The sequence below is a fragment of the Rhyacophila brunnea genome, unplaced genomic scaffold (assembly GCF_057557595.1).
Source record: "Rhyacophila brunnea isolate RB1 unplaced genomic scaffold, BYU_Rbru_1.0 scaffold_7, whole genome shotgun sequence".
In the NCBI taxonomy this organism is placed as follows: domain Eukaryota; kingdom Metazoa; phylum Arthropoda; class Insecta; order Trichoptera; family Rhyacophilidae; genus Rhyacophila; species Rhyacophila brunnea.
This window is the reverse complement of record NW_028233339.1, coordinates 34,154,626-34,170,982: the sequence shown is the minus strand read 5'-3', so window position 1 is coordinate 34,170,982 and position 16,357 is coordinate 34,154,626. Positions and strand designations below refer to the sequence as shown.

The 16,357-nt window shown below is 31.5% G+C and overlaps 1 protein-coding gene across 2 annotated transcripts; it reads right to left on the bottom strand.

Annotated features, from left to right (window-relative positions):
* Positions 1–2,846: 2,846 nt before the first annotated feature.
* On the bottom strand, positions 2,847–15,098 carry LOC147064762 (hemolymph lipopolysaccharide-binding protein-like). Of its 2 annotated transcripts, XM_085958041.1 has the most exons (5): positions 14,986–15,098; positions 13,678–13,932; positions 8,503–8,697; positions 7,581–7,835; positions 2,847–3,444 (listed from the first exon to the last, which is right to left on the bottom strand). In XM_085958041.1, the coding sequence occupies exons 1-5, from the start codon at positions 15,074–15,076 to the stop codon at positions 3,275–3,277; spliced, it is 966 nt and encodes a 321-aa protein (XP_085814167.1). In that variant the 5' UTR covers positions 15,077–15,098; the 3' UTR covers positions 2,847–3,274. The 2 variants fall into 2 exon arrangements, with proteins under 2 accessions (XP_085814167.1, XP_085814168.1); XM_085958042.1 differs by lacking the exon at positions 7,581–7,835.
* Positions 15,099–16,357: the final 1,259 nt, after the last annotated feature.

Sequence of the window (16,357 nt, the reverse complement as noted above, 5' to 3'; positions counted from 1 at the left end):
AAAGTTGTTTTTTTAACTGGTTTATTATTGGTTTATTTTTTTAATTATTAACTAGTACATGTACTGTTTTACAGTGATATATTATTATCTAGTAAATTCAGTTAGTCGAATCAAGAAAATATTATAAATACTTATTATTAGGTACATATTTATAAAAAGTTTTAATTCAACTCACTGATAGATTTATTACTAGATAAATATGCACGAGACCTCGGCTAAAACAAATATTGCGAAAAAACTTCTAACATTGATAATAAATGAAACTTTTTTTTTTTTTTTTTTTTTAAATATATTTTGTTAAAATTTAATCCACGCTAAAAACACTTTTTCAAGTTATAACCATATTTATTCAAATACTATAAAATAAAGCATCTGTTTCAAAGACTTACACATATCGTATTTCGATTTTAATAACATGTGGTAAAAAATACTGATGTGCTTAAATTATTTAACGTTATTTAATGATTTATGTCAGTTATTTGTATGATGAAAAGAAATTAGATCACGATTATAATTTATTGAAATATTTCCTTTTATTTTTGATTAACTACCTTTGTACAATAATTGAGAAGCTGCACATATCTAACTGTTTTTGATATGATGTAAATGAGGTAGTATTTTCAAATGAACCCCTATTACAATGCCATAACATATTAATATTACTATACTTACGCTTATTTGTTAGGTACTTGTCAGACAAACCCAACACATTCAATTTATAATAGATACGTTGCAATGAATAGATTTTACATACATGGAATGTTTGGAAAAAAATGGTTATAACTTTTCATACAACGTAGTTTCATGACATTTTGAATCATGTTTCACGCATAAATATATTATAATATGCGAAAACTGCACTTAAATTTTAATGCTATGTTACAATAAGTATATTATTATATTCGTTCAGCAGCCTCCTAATTATTGGAATAAAATATTTTATTTCTCACACTACGTTATTACGATATTATTTTATCAATTCAAAACATTCAGAAAACTCACGTTAATATTATATAATGTTTATTTTACATAGAAGAAGGGTTTAAAAAATACTGTATAAGGGTTAATTTTGTGTCAAAGATGAGTCTATAGTAGATTAATAAAAGTATAGAATCCTGTTTATTTTATATCATCTAGTTGTTTTATTAGATTATTAATTGAGTTATGGACTGGTATTTAATGTTTGCCTTTCGGTTACGTGTGCATAAATTGTGTGCACTATGAATGATTATGTATACCACCAGAATGTCCCATACGGTAGTTTAAAAGAAATCAAAATCGTTTGAAAGAACAGCGTCAACGAATATTCAAAACAAAAAGTATATATAATATTCTATTACAGAAGATGATCGATGTTGGATAAATTTCGTGTGAAGTCCCAACATGCACGTTTAATGTAAAATAAAATTATTTTGTATTCTTCATAGTTCCTAACGTTTTCATAATAAATATTTTGGAAATATGTTAATGACATTATTTTCTTTGTTGTTATGCTAACGTTTAAAAGTTTCATTCATTATTATTGCATAATCAATTATTTGTCTGAAAATTATTGTATCAGCATAATATGCAAATATTTTTCAGCAAGTTTTATTATATTAAAACCTTATTCATATTTGTTTTTCTTCGCTTGTAAGAGGATATTTTTCATATAGCGACAAAGATACTTTTTAATTTTTGATAAAACTTTGTTGTGTTTGTATTTATATTTATAGCGTGTTGTGTTAATTTAAGATAGTTTATATTATGATTTTTCTGTATACTTTATGCTTAGAAGGAAGGCCATATTATTAAAGTGCAATATTTCTTTGATACTTCAACTTGAACTGTATTGAGTTTGAAATATAGTTATTCTGTACGTGCGTGGAACGACGAACATCATTCAATTATAAAGAAATGCTAATGGTACATTGTATTGGGTTTTATTAAATAAAGTTTATTTGTTTTTATTAAAATCCTAGTTTGATTTCTATTCACCTATCAATATACCTATCTCCTATTTTTCCATTATATTTTTATGCAGATTTTTATACGCCAGTCTCTTCAGTGTATCACCAAAGAAAGAATCCAATGTATTTTACCTTCAATTGATATTATTTTATCATATCAGTACTGTGATGGAAAACGGTTATAAGTGTCATTTTACACAATTTTACAGGAGACCAAAAATAAAGTTTTGAAATCAGTCTGACAAAGTTGGTTTTTTAGATAAGTATTTCATATCAAAAATAGTATCCCAACACAAACCTTTAATAACTTATTTTAAGAAGAGAGAAGTTTTATTGTTATCTTGCATTTTAAGCAGATAATAAATATATCTTTTTGTCACAACAATTTTTTTTCACATTTGGTCAGGTGCAGATATCTTTTGACATTACTTTGTGACCAATAAAGTTGCAGTTCTAATATTTTGCCACATCAAAGAATGCATAATTATTTGGAAATATTATTTTGTAAGAAAACTTAAAAAGTGAAAAAAACTGATAAGTATTTACATTTGTTCTATAAGTAGGTAGGGACATATTTAAATTTTATAAAACATACTTCTTATTAATATTTTCACCTAGATAATAGTCCTGGGACATAATTACGTTATTCCGTGTCATTTGAATGGCTGTCTGAATTCCATTCTGTATAATATTGTACTCAACAATCATGGAGTACCGGAAGTTTTGTATGAAACCGAAGTCGGTTACGGCATAATTTTTGAAGGGGGATCCAATATAGTGGATGTCAGTTAGTCAGTACCTACATACCAAATGTTTGGACGCAGTATGTATCTTTTGTACACTCGGTTACTTCAATAATTTATATATCTTTTTTTTTTATATATTTTTGTTGTCTACATGTGTTTTTCATGTAAATATTCTATCACCAATACGTTTAAAAAAAAACGAAAAATATTATATATATAGTATATATTTCTTTTTTCACTCAGTGAGAGCCTTTTTACCAAATATTACAGAGAGTTAGTTACATTTATTTTATTAACCATTTTTGTACAACGTGGTGGATAGTAATTTGAATAATCACATAAATATATTGTGTCCTCACCGGGATCGATTCCGGAGCTCCCGGATGAAAGGCTAGCGCTTTACGCACTGCACCACTGTTTGTTATGTGCGTGTATGTATAAAATACATATGTACTATTTACTTAGTATTGTAAAATGCATGTTATATTGGCATAAACATTTCAATAATTATAATATTGTTATATTCCCTTTCTCGCAATTGTCGCTATTGGTATGTCGTTTGATAGTATATTTATACATCTATGTTTGATAGGTTGAAGTCTTTTCACATATGAACATGGCTTTGGTGTCACAGTTGATGTCATTGAGTTTTCCGTCTCGGAGTATAGCACCACATCTTTCGACGTTGGCGTGGTTGTCTGGTTGATCGGGACCCCATACATCGTATCCTGCGTCTTTGAGATGTTTGCCTGAAAGTATTGAGAGAGAGCCTTATTAAAATTGAGTATTATAACATTTGATGATAATTCTGAAATATTTAAAGTATGGTTTATTTAGTAACCAGGGCAAAATTAACATTAAATTAATTTGAATTTTACAAATGGCGGCTTATTTAAAAAAGAGCTGTTAAAATAACCGGAACCGAATCTGGAGTCCTGAGAACCTCTTAAATATTTTGGAACCTGAACCGCATTCACCGGAACCGGAATCCCTTAAGGGCCCACATGCCCCACGTAGGTAAAAATGGAGTTTTTATGGTATTTTCCGAGCATAAGCCTGGGCATTCTTTAAAAGTTGTAGATAATCTATTTTGAAGCCTTATTATCCTTTATATTTATCATTTTATGACTGCATAAAGAATTTTTATTACATAAAATAGTATTATTTTACACGTCTCGATTTATTTTTTTAGAATATAGTCATATTTCAGTACATCCATGTGCAGTGGTGTTAAGATTTTTTAGATTTATTAATTTTTAAACGTATTTATAAAACCATTAGTAAAAATGTTAACATTATATAGTGAAATATTTACGATAAAAAATATATTTATAATCTCTGTGATCCCAAATTTGACAAGAATTAGGCATTTTATTATTCAAAAAATGGACACGGTTAACACATTTGAAGATAAGTCTAAAGATACTGATTATAAGCTATGCCTTTGACCATACAAATGTGATAAAACATCCTACGAATAATGATTGTTGTATAATAATTATTGACCTAAGAATAAGGTAGTATTTTTTTGAAATTCGCCATTTCTTTTGCCGCATTGTTTTTTGGATGGAAAACATTATTTACATACAGATCGTCATGGTCTGGTCTAGGTTTAAGACATGAATAATTGCGATTCCATGCCGTGCCTTTCACCACTCGGATCTGCTTGTGACTTTCAGAAATGTGAGTATTGTTTGAACTATAAATTTATAGCGATATATTATTATATATCTTCTATCATGTAGTAATGATTATTTATATTATTAAGAAGGCAGTAGGTGCTTTAAGACACTCAAAATAAAAATATCTAGCATACAAAAAATAGAATAAGAATTCTCAATGATCGAAAGATTCACCCTATTCAACCCTTGGAAACCCTGCTCCGCATAATTTCGGTGTACAAAGGCATTATGAAGGGCAACTACACATCGAAATGTCAAATTATCATATTTTATAAATTATAGTACTACGGCATCTAGCTGATCTGCCAGTTCGTCTCGGGACTGGGTTATCAATATTGGCGTATTTATACGAGACTAGGGATTGCAATACCGAATGAATATATTAATACCGGTTTTTCGGTATTTCTTATTGAATACCGGTATTTGTTAAAACAAATAGAAAAAAAGAATTAGGTATCTATCAATAAATATAACTTTCAAAGCCTATTTTATAGCAACCTTACATAACTACATTTATTATGTTGACCCTTTTGAATATATTATGTAAATCAAAATATTTTAGAACTGCTATTTTTTACAAATATTATAAGTTCGGATACAGGGAAATCTCTCTGAAATTCAACGGATGTACTATCAACGTTGGAACAATTGTTGTATAATTGGAAATATTTGCCAATAATGTTTCCTTTTTCGAAATATGTTAATTCATCGTATATTTGAGGGATTTTGTTTAATATTAAGCATACAACTTATACACTAAATTTAAGATACAGTATACTAGTAAGTAATGAAAAACTAACATTAAATTATTCATTTTCGAAAAACAAATTACAATAAATTATGCTTTTTTAATACCGAAAATACCGGTTTTATTTTTGAAACCGGTATTTCGGTGTCGATTAATATTTGAAAACCGGTATTGCAATCCCAATACGAGACACCTAAGCATAGTAAAAATCACGGAATCAAATAAATATCACTTCAAAATTTGAAACTAAAGAACAAATTTATATGTTCCTTAGAAAATCGGTTAATAGGTACCCATTAACCCTCAAGTTAAGAAGTCTATGAAATAATTTCTCTGTTCGCCCTTCTACCACGGTCGAGTCTAACACCATAATTATAAGTATTGACATACTTAAATATAATAAAAATCGGATTTTCAATGAATACGTTTTTTTACTTCTAATTATTTTTTTAATTACAAAAACATTTCAGATGTTTTTAGATAATTAGGTATGTATTAAAAATAAAAATTATCAGATACATATATTAAATTTCAATTTATGCTAAAGATAGTACTATCACCCTTGACTGTGGAATGGAGCCCGATAACCAATACTTTGTTTCGGATTACGATACTATCTTTTACGACCAAGAATACAGACAGCATTTGGTATAGATTTATTAAGAATGCAGCTGGTTCAGTGACGTCCCGTGGGGGTAGGCAGATTGAGCGTCGCTTGGGGGCGGCAGATACTCGAAGGGCGGCAAATCGAGGAGAATCATTTGGTATTATATAGAAATAGCTACCTAAACTTAGTTATATTATAACCAGAGCTTTGGAGATGTTTTGTTCCGGATGCTTTTTTTTATTATTATCCAGTCGGTACTCGCAGCGATTTTAGTATGATGTCACCACGCTCCGCTGGAGATTTTTTCATTTTATTTTTGACTGCTCGGTTTCGTATACAAATGCTAATAAACTTGGCGCCTTTACACATTATGAATATTTTTATAAATGTAAAACATCACAAACGAATAATAAATCAGTCATAATAATTTAATGTCATTTACTCAGATTAAAGAGTTCCTTTCATAACAGTGGTAGGTATACTGCGCAAAAGCCAATAATTATGTCGCGCCATAGTTATTAAAAGAAAATAATATTATATATTATATCAACGTTGGTAACGAAACAAGGAGAATTTATGGTAGAGATTTATACATACCGTATTTTTTAATTTATACAAATATTTTTGCCAGTCATTCGCGAGATTTAAAAGTTGCCGGATGTACCTATTGCAAATAGATACCTATTCATAATGATTATTAATCCTTATTGACATTTGACATAATCAATTAGTATTCGTGCATATAATAGGTATTTACGTTAAGTACCAGCTAATTGTAATAAAAATGTACACTAGTAGGTATCTACCTAGATTATATCATATTTATCGTACTGTGAATACAATAATACTGTGCAATACCTTCTTTTAAGTCGTTTTTTTGTAAACATATTTTTTGCTGATAATAGTGTGGATTTGTAGTTTATTTCAATCATCAACGGTTGAATGTTGAGACTATTAATTTTATTAATAGTGTATTTATGATTAAATTTAGGTTTATATTAAAAAAATAGTGAGGAAAATTATTTTGTTTACATGTTGTAGGGTACAATAATAGCATAGAAAAAATGGTGTGAAAATAATACATCTGCGTAGGTATTACTAATAATGATATCAACCAAATGGCATCTCAGACTCTGGTGATTTGGGTAAGTGTCTAACTAATATTATATTTATTCGCTTATTTATTTATTGATATCTAAATTTAATTTTGTATGTTTCAGCTTAGTGGTAGGTGTATATTTTATTAGTAATGTATCCAAACCATGGCCCCCACAAGGGGGGGGGGGGGCTGACAGGGCTCTAACCTGGGGCTCGGGCTCGATAAGTGAGATAATTCGCTCTAATAGCAAACAATTCGCCTGCTGGTTATGAAATGCTGGAAAAATTATGTGGTTACACAACACAATTTATAATTGTGTAGCGATACTCAAAAACTCCACAATTCAAGTGCATGTGTCATTGATTAAAATATACAAAAAAACACTAAATATACACATCAATTTTAACGCGTACACCATTTGGAAAACATTACTGTAGAGCGTCACACTGCTTTTATCCTTAGCGATAGGTAGGGGGGGGGGGCAAAGCAACATGGGGCCCGCTTCAGGATGAGGGGGCCATGCTTCATACAACACATTTCTTAGATATTGCAGTAATGAAAGGATGATAAAAAAATGGGGCGGCATTTTGACGCTGCCTAGGGGCGGCATTTTGTCTAGGGACGTCACTGAGCTGGTTAAAGGATAAAAGCAGCCGAGTGTTAAAATCGACTGCCAGAAACCGGTTCTGGTTTATTCCTCGCCAATTCGTCGTATAATTCCAAAAAAAGTAGTTATCTATAGTACTTACCATCGATGGTTAAAAAGGTTCCTTTAATGATAAAATCATTGTATCCTGAATGAATGTTTATCTTATTAAAGTTTCCGTTCAAACTGTCGATAGGATGCTGTGCAATGATCAATACGAACAAATTCGCTTCATTTTGATCGTTGATAACAGCAAGTTGGGATTGTTCCGCTTTGCAGATTTTAAAAGCATCTTTCCAAATTTTTGGAATAGTGTGTAGTTTGTAACAATGGTTAGTTTCGAATGAGAAGATGTATTCTAAAAAAATGTTGTTACATTGTTTAATAGTTTCTCATATTAATACTATTCTATGGACTCTTATCATTTACACATAGTCACATACAGACGCATGATGTCATCATCATCATCATCATCAGCTTGTATCTATCTACTGCTGTATGAAGGCCTCTCCAAGCTGATTCCACTTCTCTCGGTCCTGTCCGTAACTTTATCATTTCATAGATCCAGCGGCCTCTAGGTTTACCTTGCGGACGTTTTGTACCTGTTGGGTACCACTGGATAACTAGATTTGTTTAACGATTATCCCTTCTTCGACCTATATGTCCAGCCCATTTCTATTTGAGGCCTTTAGCGATTACGATATGATGTATTGTTTATATTCGAAAGCTATTAGTGAGTGAGTGTAATGTATTAAATTGAAAAAAATGACAGTAGACATGTAGCACTGTATTCTGTTAAGATTCAAAGGAATGAAAGCATATTATTATAAATATATATTATTTTTCTTAAATATATTCTAAAATTTAGTACTCCATAAATCTTTCTTGGTGCTTGGGGCTGTTGCATTGGTCACCTTACTCATATCTGACTTCAAGATTTATTATACAACCAAAATTATTATAAAATATACTTTTATAAGAAAAACAAGGAGACTGTTAATGTTTTAAAATAAGATGATAATTACCAAAGTCAGTCGTGTCACATATACTATTATAGTTAACATTTTCCAATTTCTTTGCACATATATATCTGTATTTTGATTCACATGGGACATCGTTGTATAAACCTTCGGAGTTCATAGTTACACAGTGTTCACTATTTAAATAATTGTTCGGCTCTCCAGGTCCCCAATTGGAGTATACCTCCGATAAAGATTTACCTGAAACATAGGCAAATGCGATGAAGACAATCAGATTATAGTCACATTCTGCAAAACAATGAAAATCGTGACTTTCTGGTAATAGGATAGTCATTCTTCTAATGCGAGACATCTCATGGAATCATCAGACAACAGGAACATCTCAGATTCGACCTCTGTGTAAACATATCACTTTTATTGATTTTTATTAATTCGATTTTTTTAATTATCGTTTTTATTAGCTTCAACTTTACTTTTACCGATTTCTATAGGATCGATCGCCATAGGCCGAGGATAAAGCGCGAACCAAATTAAGGTGCATGTCACGGTGCATATCGCCTACTGTCACGCTGTCGCGGCGACAAATTTAGTCAATGGTTTCGTCATTTTGCAGAATATTTTGAACCATCACCATCTTTGTAAATTCACTGAAGAATGACAATGATGAAGAGTGCCTGCTATAATGTTTTAGTAATTTGAATTATTATTAATTATTCATGCTAATTTCAATTAATTTTAACAGTGTCTACGTGTGCGTACGTTAAAATACTTGCGGCATGACATTCATAGATAATATTTTAAACAGAACCCGACCTGCAGACCATAGATAAATATACAACGTTCTTATCGAAAATATATAGTGCCAACCGCTAAAAACAAAAAAACGTGATTTTGACATGACATTCGAAAAGTGTAGGCATGTGGAATATGATAAAAATGTTCAAAACGTAAGGCAGGTGTCGATGCAGTGCAGTTCTGGTGATTTCGGCAGATTTTGCCAACTGACAATATTAGTTTAAAGGTTCAAAATGTGCTACGGGATGGGAGCATCAGTCTAATAAAATTTTAAACACTAAGAATAACGATATTACACACTTTTTTCCCCCGTAGCACAGCTTACTGTGACATCACGTGATAGTCTGCGACATGCATCTCAATTTGGTTCGCGCTTATGGGTCAGCCTCTGCGAAAAAGCGAACATATCAATAAGATCAGACAACACCGAAAAAATACACCAACATAACACAGACTGATACCATACCGATGGAAAATATACTTCCGATATCGACATTCAGATGAGATGATGCATTACAGGCACTACTTAATAAAACAGCCCAGTTCCTCGATGTAGCCCATACAGAAGAAAACATACATAAAGGTAAGTTTAGACACGTGAAAGCCCGAGGCACTGACTGATTTTGAACTCCATCGATAAAAAATAACTACCAAAGTATCTAGTAATATCATTGTATCTCTTACCTAGAATCATATCCCGTAAATAAAAATAATTATGATTGAAAATGATAGTGACAGATGACACATTATAGTATTATATATAAGTAGCTATATTTTTGTATACAAGTACGCAATTATCTATTTGAGTGATTGTGTAATAGGGATATAGGTAGGTATATTTTGGACTCGATTTGTGAAAAATAGCCAACGTGTAAAAATTTTGGTATAATTTAATAATTGTAAATATGGTAAAGATTTTAGCATACTTTAAAATTGATTTAAACTGTTATGGGGCCCTCTTTGGATTATTCTGATAAAGAAATCGTATAAACCACCACATCAACACTCACATTTTCTTGTTATTTCATTATATTCCATCGGGAATGGGACGGTTTGGCGCCGCGAACTGGCCGCGGGCGATTGGTCACCGCTTATTGGCCGCCGGTACAATCGGACGCCGGGAGGATTGGACGCCGCACGGTTGAACTAAATGCGCAAAGAAATAGATGTACGTAACGATTTGTTGGAGTAAGTAAGCATGTCAGTTTAATATGCTTCTATCTTCTCAGTAGTTGTACATTATCCATTTCGCGCTTGACACATTTTAATACGGATAATTATTATGCCTTACGATGTTTATAAAAAGAAAATAATTCTTCCCTCGTTAGAACTCAAAGATGTGCATAATTATTGAGCAATTAGCGGTGGCCAATCGCCCGCGGCCAGTTCGCGGTACCAAATCGGCCTAGACCCTATTCCATCATTATCAGGAGAAATAAATTTTAATAACCCTATCACCACGTCCCCTACAGATTGAGAAAATAAAAGCCTAGGCCCAGGCATTTCATAAAATAATACTTAATATAAATAAAATATTAATAATTTATATAATTTAAAGTAGGTATCCAGTTGCAATTCATCCTAACATAATATTATGACAGGGGACTCTTAAAATATTATATTTTAATTTTAAGTGACCTTAGAATCACTGATAAAGATAACCTTTTACTGGTATATGCAATATGTTTTATGCTTGCGATAAGACATTCGTAGATACGTATAATATTTAAAAAAAATGTAAATTATAAAATTATTATCTGCACGTAAAATAGTTTACGAGACAATAAAGGTTCAAATACAATATGATGTACGTCGCGTACTGTCACATGCTTTCACGGCGAGAAATTTAGTCTATGGTTCGTCATTCCGCAGACAATTTTGAACGATCGCTATCCCTATGAATTCAATAATGGAGAATGTCAACTCGAATGTATTAGTATTTTGAATTATTATTCATTATTCATGCTAATTTCAATTAATTTAAAGTTTTTACGTGTGCGTACGTTAAAATTACTTCCAATATTATAGATAATATTTTTAACAGGACCGAACCTGCAGACCATAAATAATAGATAACATTTTTATAGAAAATACATAGTTCCAACCGCTAAAAACAAAAAACACGCGATTCTGACATGAGTCAAAAATGTGTAGGCATGTAGAAAATGATAAAGAACGTTCATTGAGTCATGCGGGGTTCGATGCAGTGAGCGTGAGGTGACCTCATTCTTGTTCTGGTGATTTCGGCAGATTTTGCTAACTGACAATGTTCCTTCAACGGTTCAAAATGTGCTACGGGATGGGAGCATCAGTCTGACAACATTTAAAAATACCAAGAAAAACGACAATTTTCCCGTAGCGGCAGCTTAGTGTGATAGCACATAACGTGATCATAATATATTTGAACCTTAATGGTTGTTATCCGTTCACTGAATCATCGCATTACACATTGAAAAACAGTGTGCGGGTTTTCCAGATACTGGATTCTATCTTGTATCTCTCGGTTTCAGAATTAGACATTTTGCAAAAAATTCACTTCGTTTGCCAGGCATAAACAGTGGTAAATTGTAATATAATTAGTGTATTTGTCGTACACCTCTGAGACTACCTTATATGTTAATAATTGAGATCTTGAGTATTGAACGAATATAAGTGGATTAAATCGACCTCAAGCTTAATATGCGATTGTCAATTATACATAACTGTTTTCAATATTCTATTTAATATAGTATTGTTTGTTCTCAACCGATCCGAATATTCATTTATGCTAATTAATGACTTTAGTTTTCTAAGGATCTAAAGTTAGACCAACACAACACATTCAATTTAGATTTTATACACTTGGAATGCAATCTAATATGAGAAGTTAATTTATTGGTCATATATTTTTATACAAAACCTGTGTTCAATTCAATCTGATCATATTTCACGTATTTGCATGTGAAAACTGCTCTTAACCAACGTTCCCTCCACTTTTTATATCGTGTGTGCGGATCATCAACACATCTGAGCAGTGGCGTAACTAGGGTTGGTGTCACCCGGTGCGGTAAATTTACACCACCCCACCCCCACAAACACACACATACAATTTTTCATTAAAACTTATATTTTCAATCACTTATATAAAATTATACAAAACTTATATAAAATCATTTTCAAGATTTTATATCTAATAAACTAACAACGATAATTTTGCTTTTTGGCATGAACACTTACCGTTTAAAAAATATTGTAAGAACTGTGATGATTACCATGAGACTGTACTGACCTAGGGGCGGCATTGTATATGAAAGTATGGTGAAGCCGGCAAGTATGGCGAAAAAGTATGGTGAAACAGGTTGGTAATCAATTTGTGGCAAAATTTCCACGTTAACATTATATTATATGGGTACGTTATAAAGATCAAAGTAAATCCTCCGTGATGCCCTGCATTTTTTTTATCGCGTCGCCATTTCTCGTGAGTTATCGGCTGTTGTCGGCATGCTTCATTCTGTTGTATGAGGAAACCAAGTCGTTGCCTATCTCTACTTTTAATACATCTATGGTACTGACAATGTTTCTTGTATGTTGAAATATGTCAAAGACTAAGAAATGTAGAGGACCCGGCACATACGTGGTCATTGATACACACTAAAATACGTATCTTCTTTTCGTATTCTTTGGCACGCGATATAATGGGACGGATATAGTGATCCCGCTCGACGTAAAATTTCACTTGCGTGCTCGCGTTAGTCGCACTTGACGTTCGCCTTCCGAGAAATGAGTCAAAGAATTGTGCATGTGATCGTTTCGTGCATTTGAGCGAAACTAAAATCTGGAAAATGAAGCTTTCTTTTACAATATTTTTGTGTGTGTTTGTGGATGAAAATATGTGTGCGGACACATTTTGGTAGGTGTGCCCGCGCACACCTTATAGGGAACACTGCCTTTACTATTTATAATATAAAATTAAATTAAATAGTGAATTAAACATACATGGATTTATCAGAAATAAATTCCAGGTCAAACTCAAATTAATATTATACATTGTTTCTCATTGCTTTCAATATTCTGCAAATAAGGTTTTGTTCTCAAATCATCATTAATAATTACTAATCGTCAAACAAAATAATACGTCAATTTGATTATGAATGTTTTCAGTGTTTGAAGGACAAAATCAAGTCAAAATATTCAAATCATTTACGTTGCTGTGCAAATTGGGATATAATCCAATGTCGAGAATAAAATGCCTTCTTACATATATCATTACAGTAGTCTAAATCTATTCACGCATCAATATTATGCATAGTTCATGTATAATGTAAAAACTGCTCTTTAGTTATTTTTAAAATTATAACATGTCACTTGTACTTGTTTAATCTTCAGCATCTCGGTAATAGAAATGCAACAATAAAAAAGACAATTAGTAGAAAAAGTAAATTTTACCATCCAATGTAGTGAATTCACCATCGGAAAACAAGTCGTGGACTCCCAGCCAAACGGTGGTTTTGGACGAATCATTTAAAAGTAGGGCTGCTTGCATTTGCGCTTGAGATGTTGGGAAAAAAATTCGCGCTCCCTCCGCAGAGCACTTCGCTGCGGCATCTGACCAGGTTTCTTGTTTTTTGTGTTCTTTCAAGAAAAGATTTTCTGCCGATACGAATGTATAGTCATTTCGAAATATTGGATGGTGTACTGGAACTGAGTAATAATATAAAGGTACAATCATAAATTTGTAACAAAAAGACAGCTATCAATATTATCATAATAATATACTGATAAAAAATGAAATTTATGGATTCTCAATAATTATCGAAAAATCATGAATGAGAATCTCGACAATTTATTCACGAACATATAAAAATTTGAGACTTGTGGGCAGCGATGGAAAATAAGCGTTTTCCTTGGAAAGTTTTCTGAAAAAGTCTTTAAAATGGGTACCTACTGAAAGATGAATCGTATGATTTTTTTCTAGGATGAACTATAAAAAAAACTTTGATTCTGAACGAAATTCCTTGAATGTTTATGAATTGAATCTTGAATGAACAAAATTTTTCCCTGAAGAACCAAATTTATTTTTCTTGACTTCGAATCTGGACGACGTATTTTTTCCAGAAATTCACAAAAATCATCTCGCGTAAAAATTCTCGATAAATCATGAAACCAATTTTGAAATCAAATATATATGAAATCGAGATTCCCTGATCTTGAGAATCAAAAAAAAAAAGAAAAGAAAATAGAAACCCTCACTTGGTGTCAGGCGTTGTCGGACATAAACGTCGATGTGTGTAGACAAATGCAGATTTGTTTTAGTTACGTTTTTCGATTTTTTCTTAAATTATTAATCTATCACCATATGAATTCTCTCGTTTATTAAAAAAATATATCCCAGGGCGCAGTGGTGCAAATGTGCCAGTTTCTTATCTTATTTGGTTTTTTATAATCACAAGTTTAACATTACAAATAATTTTTAATAAGTATTCACAGTACTAAATTTTTCGAATAATATATATGTGACTATTGTGTATAGGATTTAATTTAACTGTTATGATTTACTATATATATTATAATATTAATTATATCTATATTTACAGTAATAGTTTGTGCACAAAAAATAAATATAAAAACTATCGTAAATATCAAATCGGTAAAAATATTCAGAAAAGACTTGTTCTTATTTACATACTGTTTTAAAAGAAATCTCATTCCCATTAAATCTGTTAACCTAGTAATATTTTTATCCAAATTCCTCACCAGAAATTGCAGCTTCTATAATGCAGCTTATCACAAGAATGAAGTGCTTTAATGCCATATTATTAAATATACAAGATATCGCGTGTTTCATCGGGCACTAAAAACAACATACTAACGAATCGACCGATTTTTATAAATTTTAAAATATTTTTGGCTACTTTCTGCTGTACATATTTGGTGGGCCTTAGCATAATATAGTAAAAAATATAAATATCTAACTTAAAATATAAAATATATTTTTTTAAGTTGACATTTGAGTAACACGTCCAGTATTTTTTCCGCAATTCATTTTTTTTTTAAATTTAATTTTAAATCGTCACGTTTATTTTATTCAGATTTTTTAGAAGTTGACTCCCAGCTATCTTTAATGTTCCGAGGTCTGCGGGGAAGACGATGGCCAGTTGGTCTTCCGTGCATTACGGTTTATGGAATCCGAGTTTAGTCCACTCTTTCCACGTATGCATTGCAGAATTTTCTTTATGGTCCTTATCATATTAACAAATTTAAAATTTATGAAAGCCTGATGCATGTTATATCAGCTATTTAATGGATAACGAAAAATTGTAAACAAAAGTTGTACATGGAAGAAGAAATGAATAATATGACTAGTGACATATTATTATGACACATGTCAGTATGACAGTATGACACATTATATTACTTAAATACGCAAATACGAATGACCAGCAGTATTAAATACATGTTATAAATTATTATTCACAATATTGATGTTTTCGTTCATAAACAAACGACATTTTAGCACAGTGCGAAATTTTTGCGATGCCAATAAAAATATACGAATACACTATCCCCTCTTCTATGACTATACCATAGGTATAGTGTATCCAGTATGGTTACTTGTAAACTGTACGTAAGTATTAAATTTCACCGTAGCACAGTTTGCCTTGAGGTTTCTTATCGGAAGAAGCACGGCGATGAAAGAATTACGCGTTGTTCGTGAAGCATTGCAGACAATAATGTACCTTCAAGAATGAAAACCTTTCCTAACCGAACCTAACTTAACAGATAATCCCGTATATCGGCTATTTCCAAAATTTGTTTGCCGCTAACTTCCTGTAAACCGACAAGAACCGTGTTTTATTTAGAGATTAATTTAATCTCAGTACCTACTATACGACAAGAAGAGGTTGGATGGTCTTCAATATACGACCATAATATTTCCGATACAACATTTCACGGTGAACTGTGGTAAGGGGACTGCTTACTTACAAATTTCCGGACACGATCCACTATTGGCAAAATTATTTTAAGTTCAGGTCAACCACTTATTTATAATTATTTAATTTATAGTATGGCTGATTTTCTGTAAAAATCTGTTACCTGTTATTAAGAATATAATATTATTTCTAAT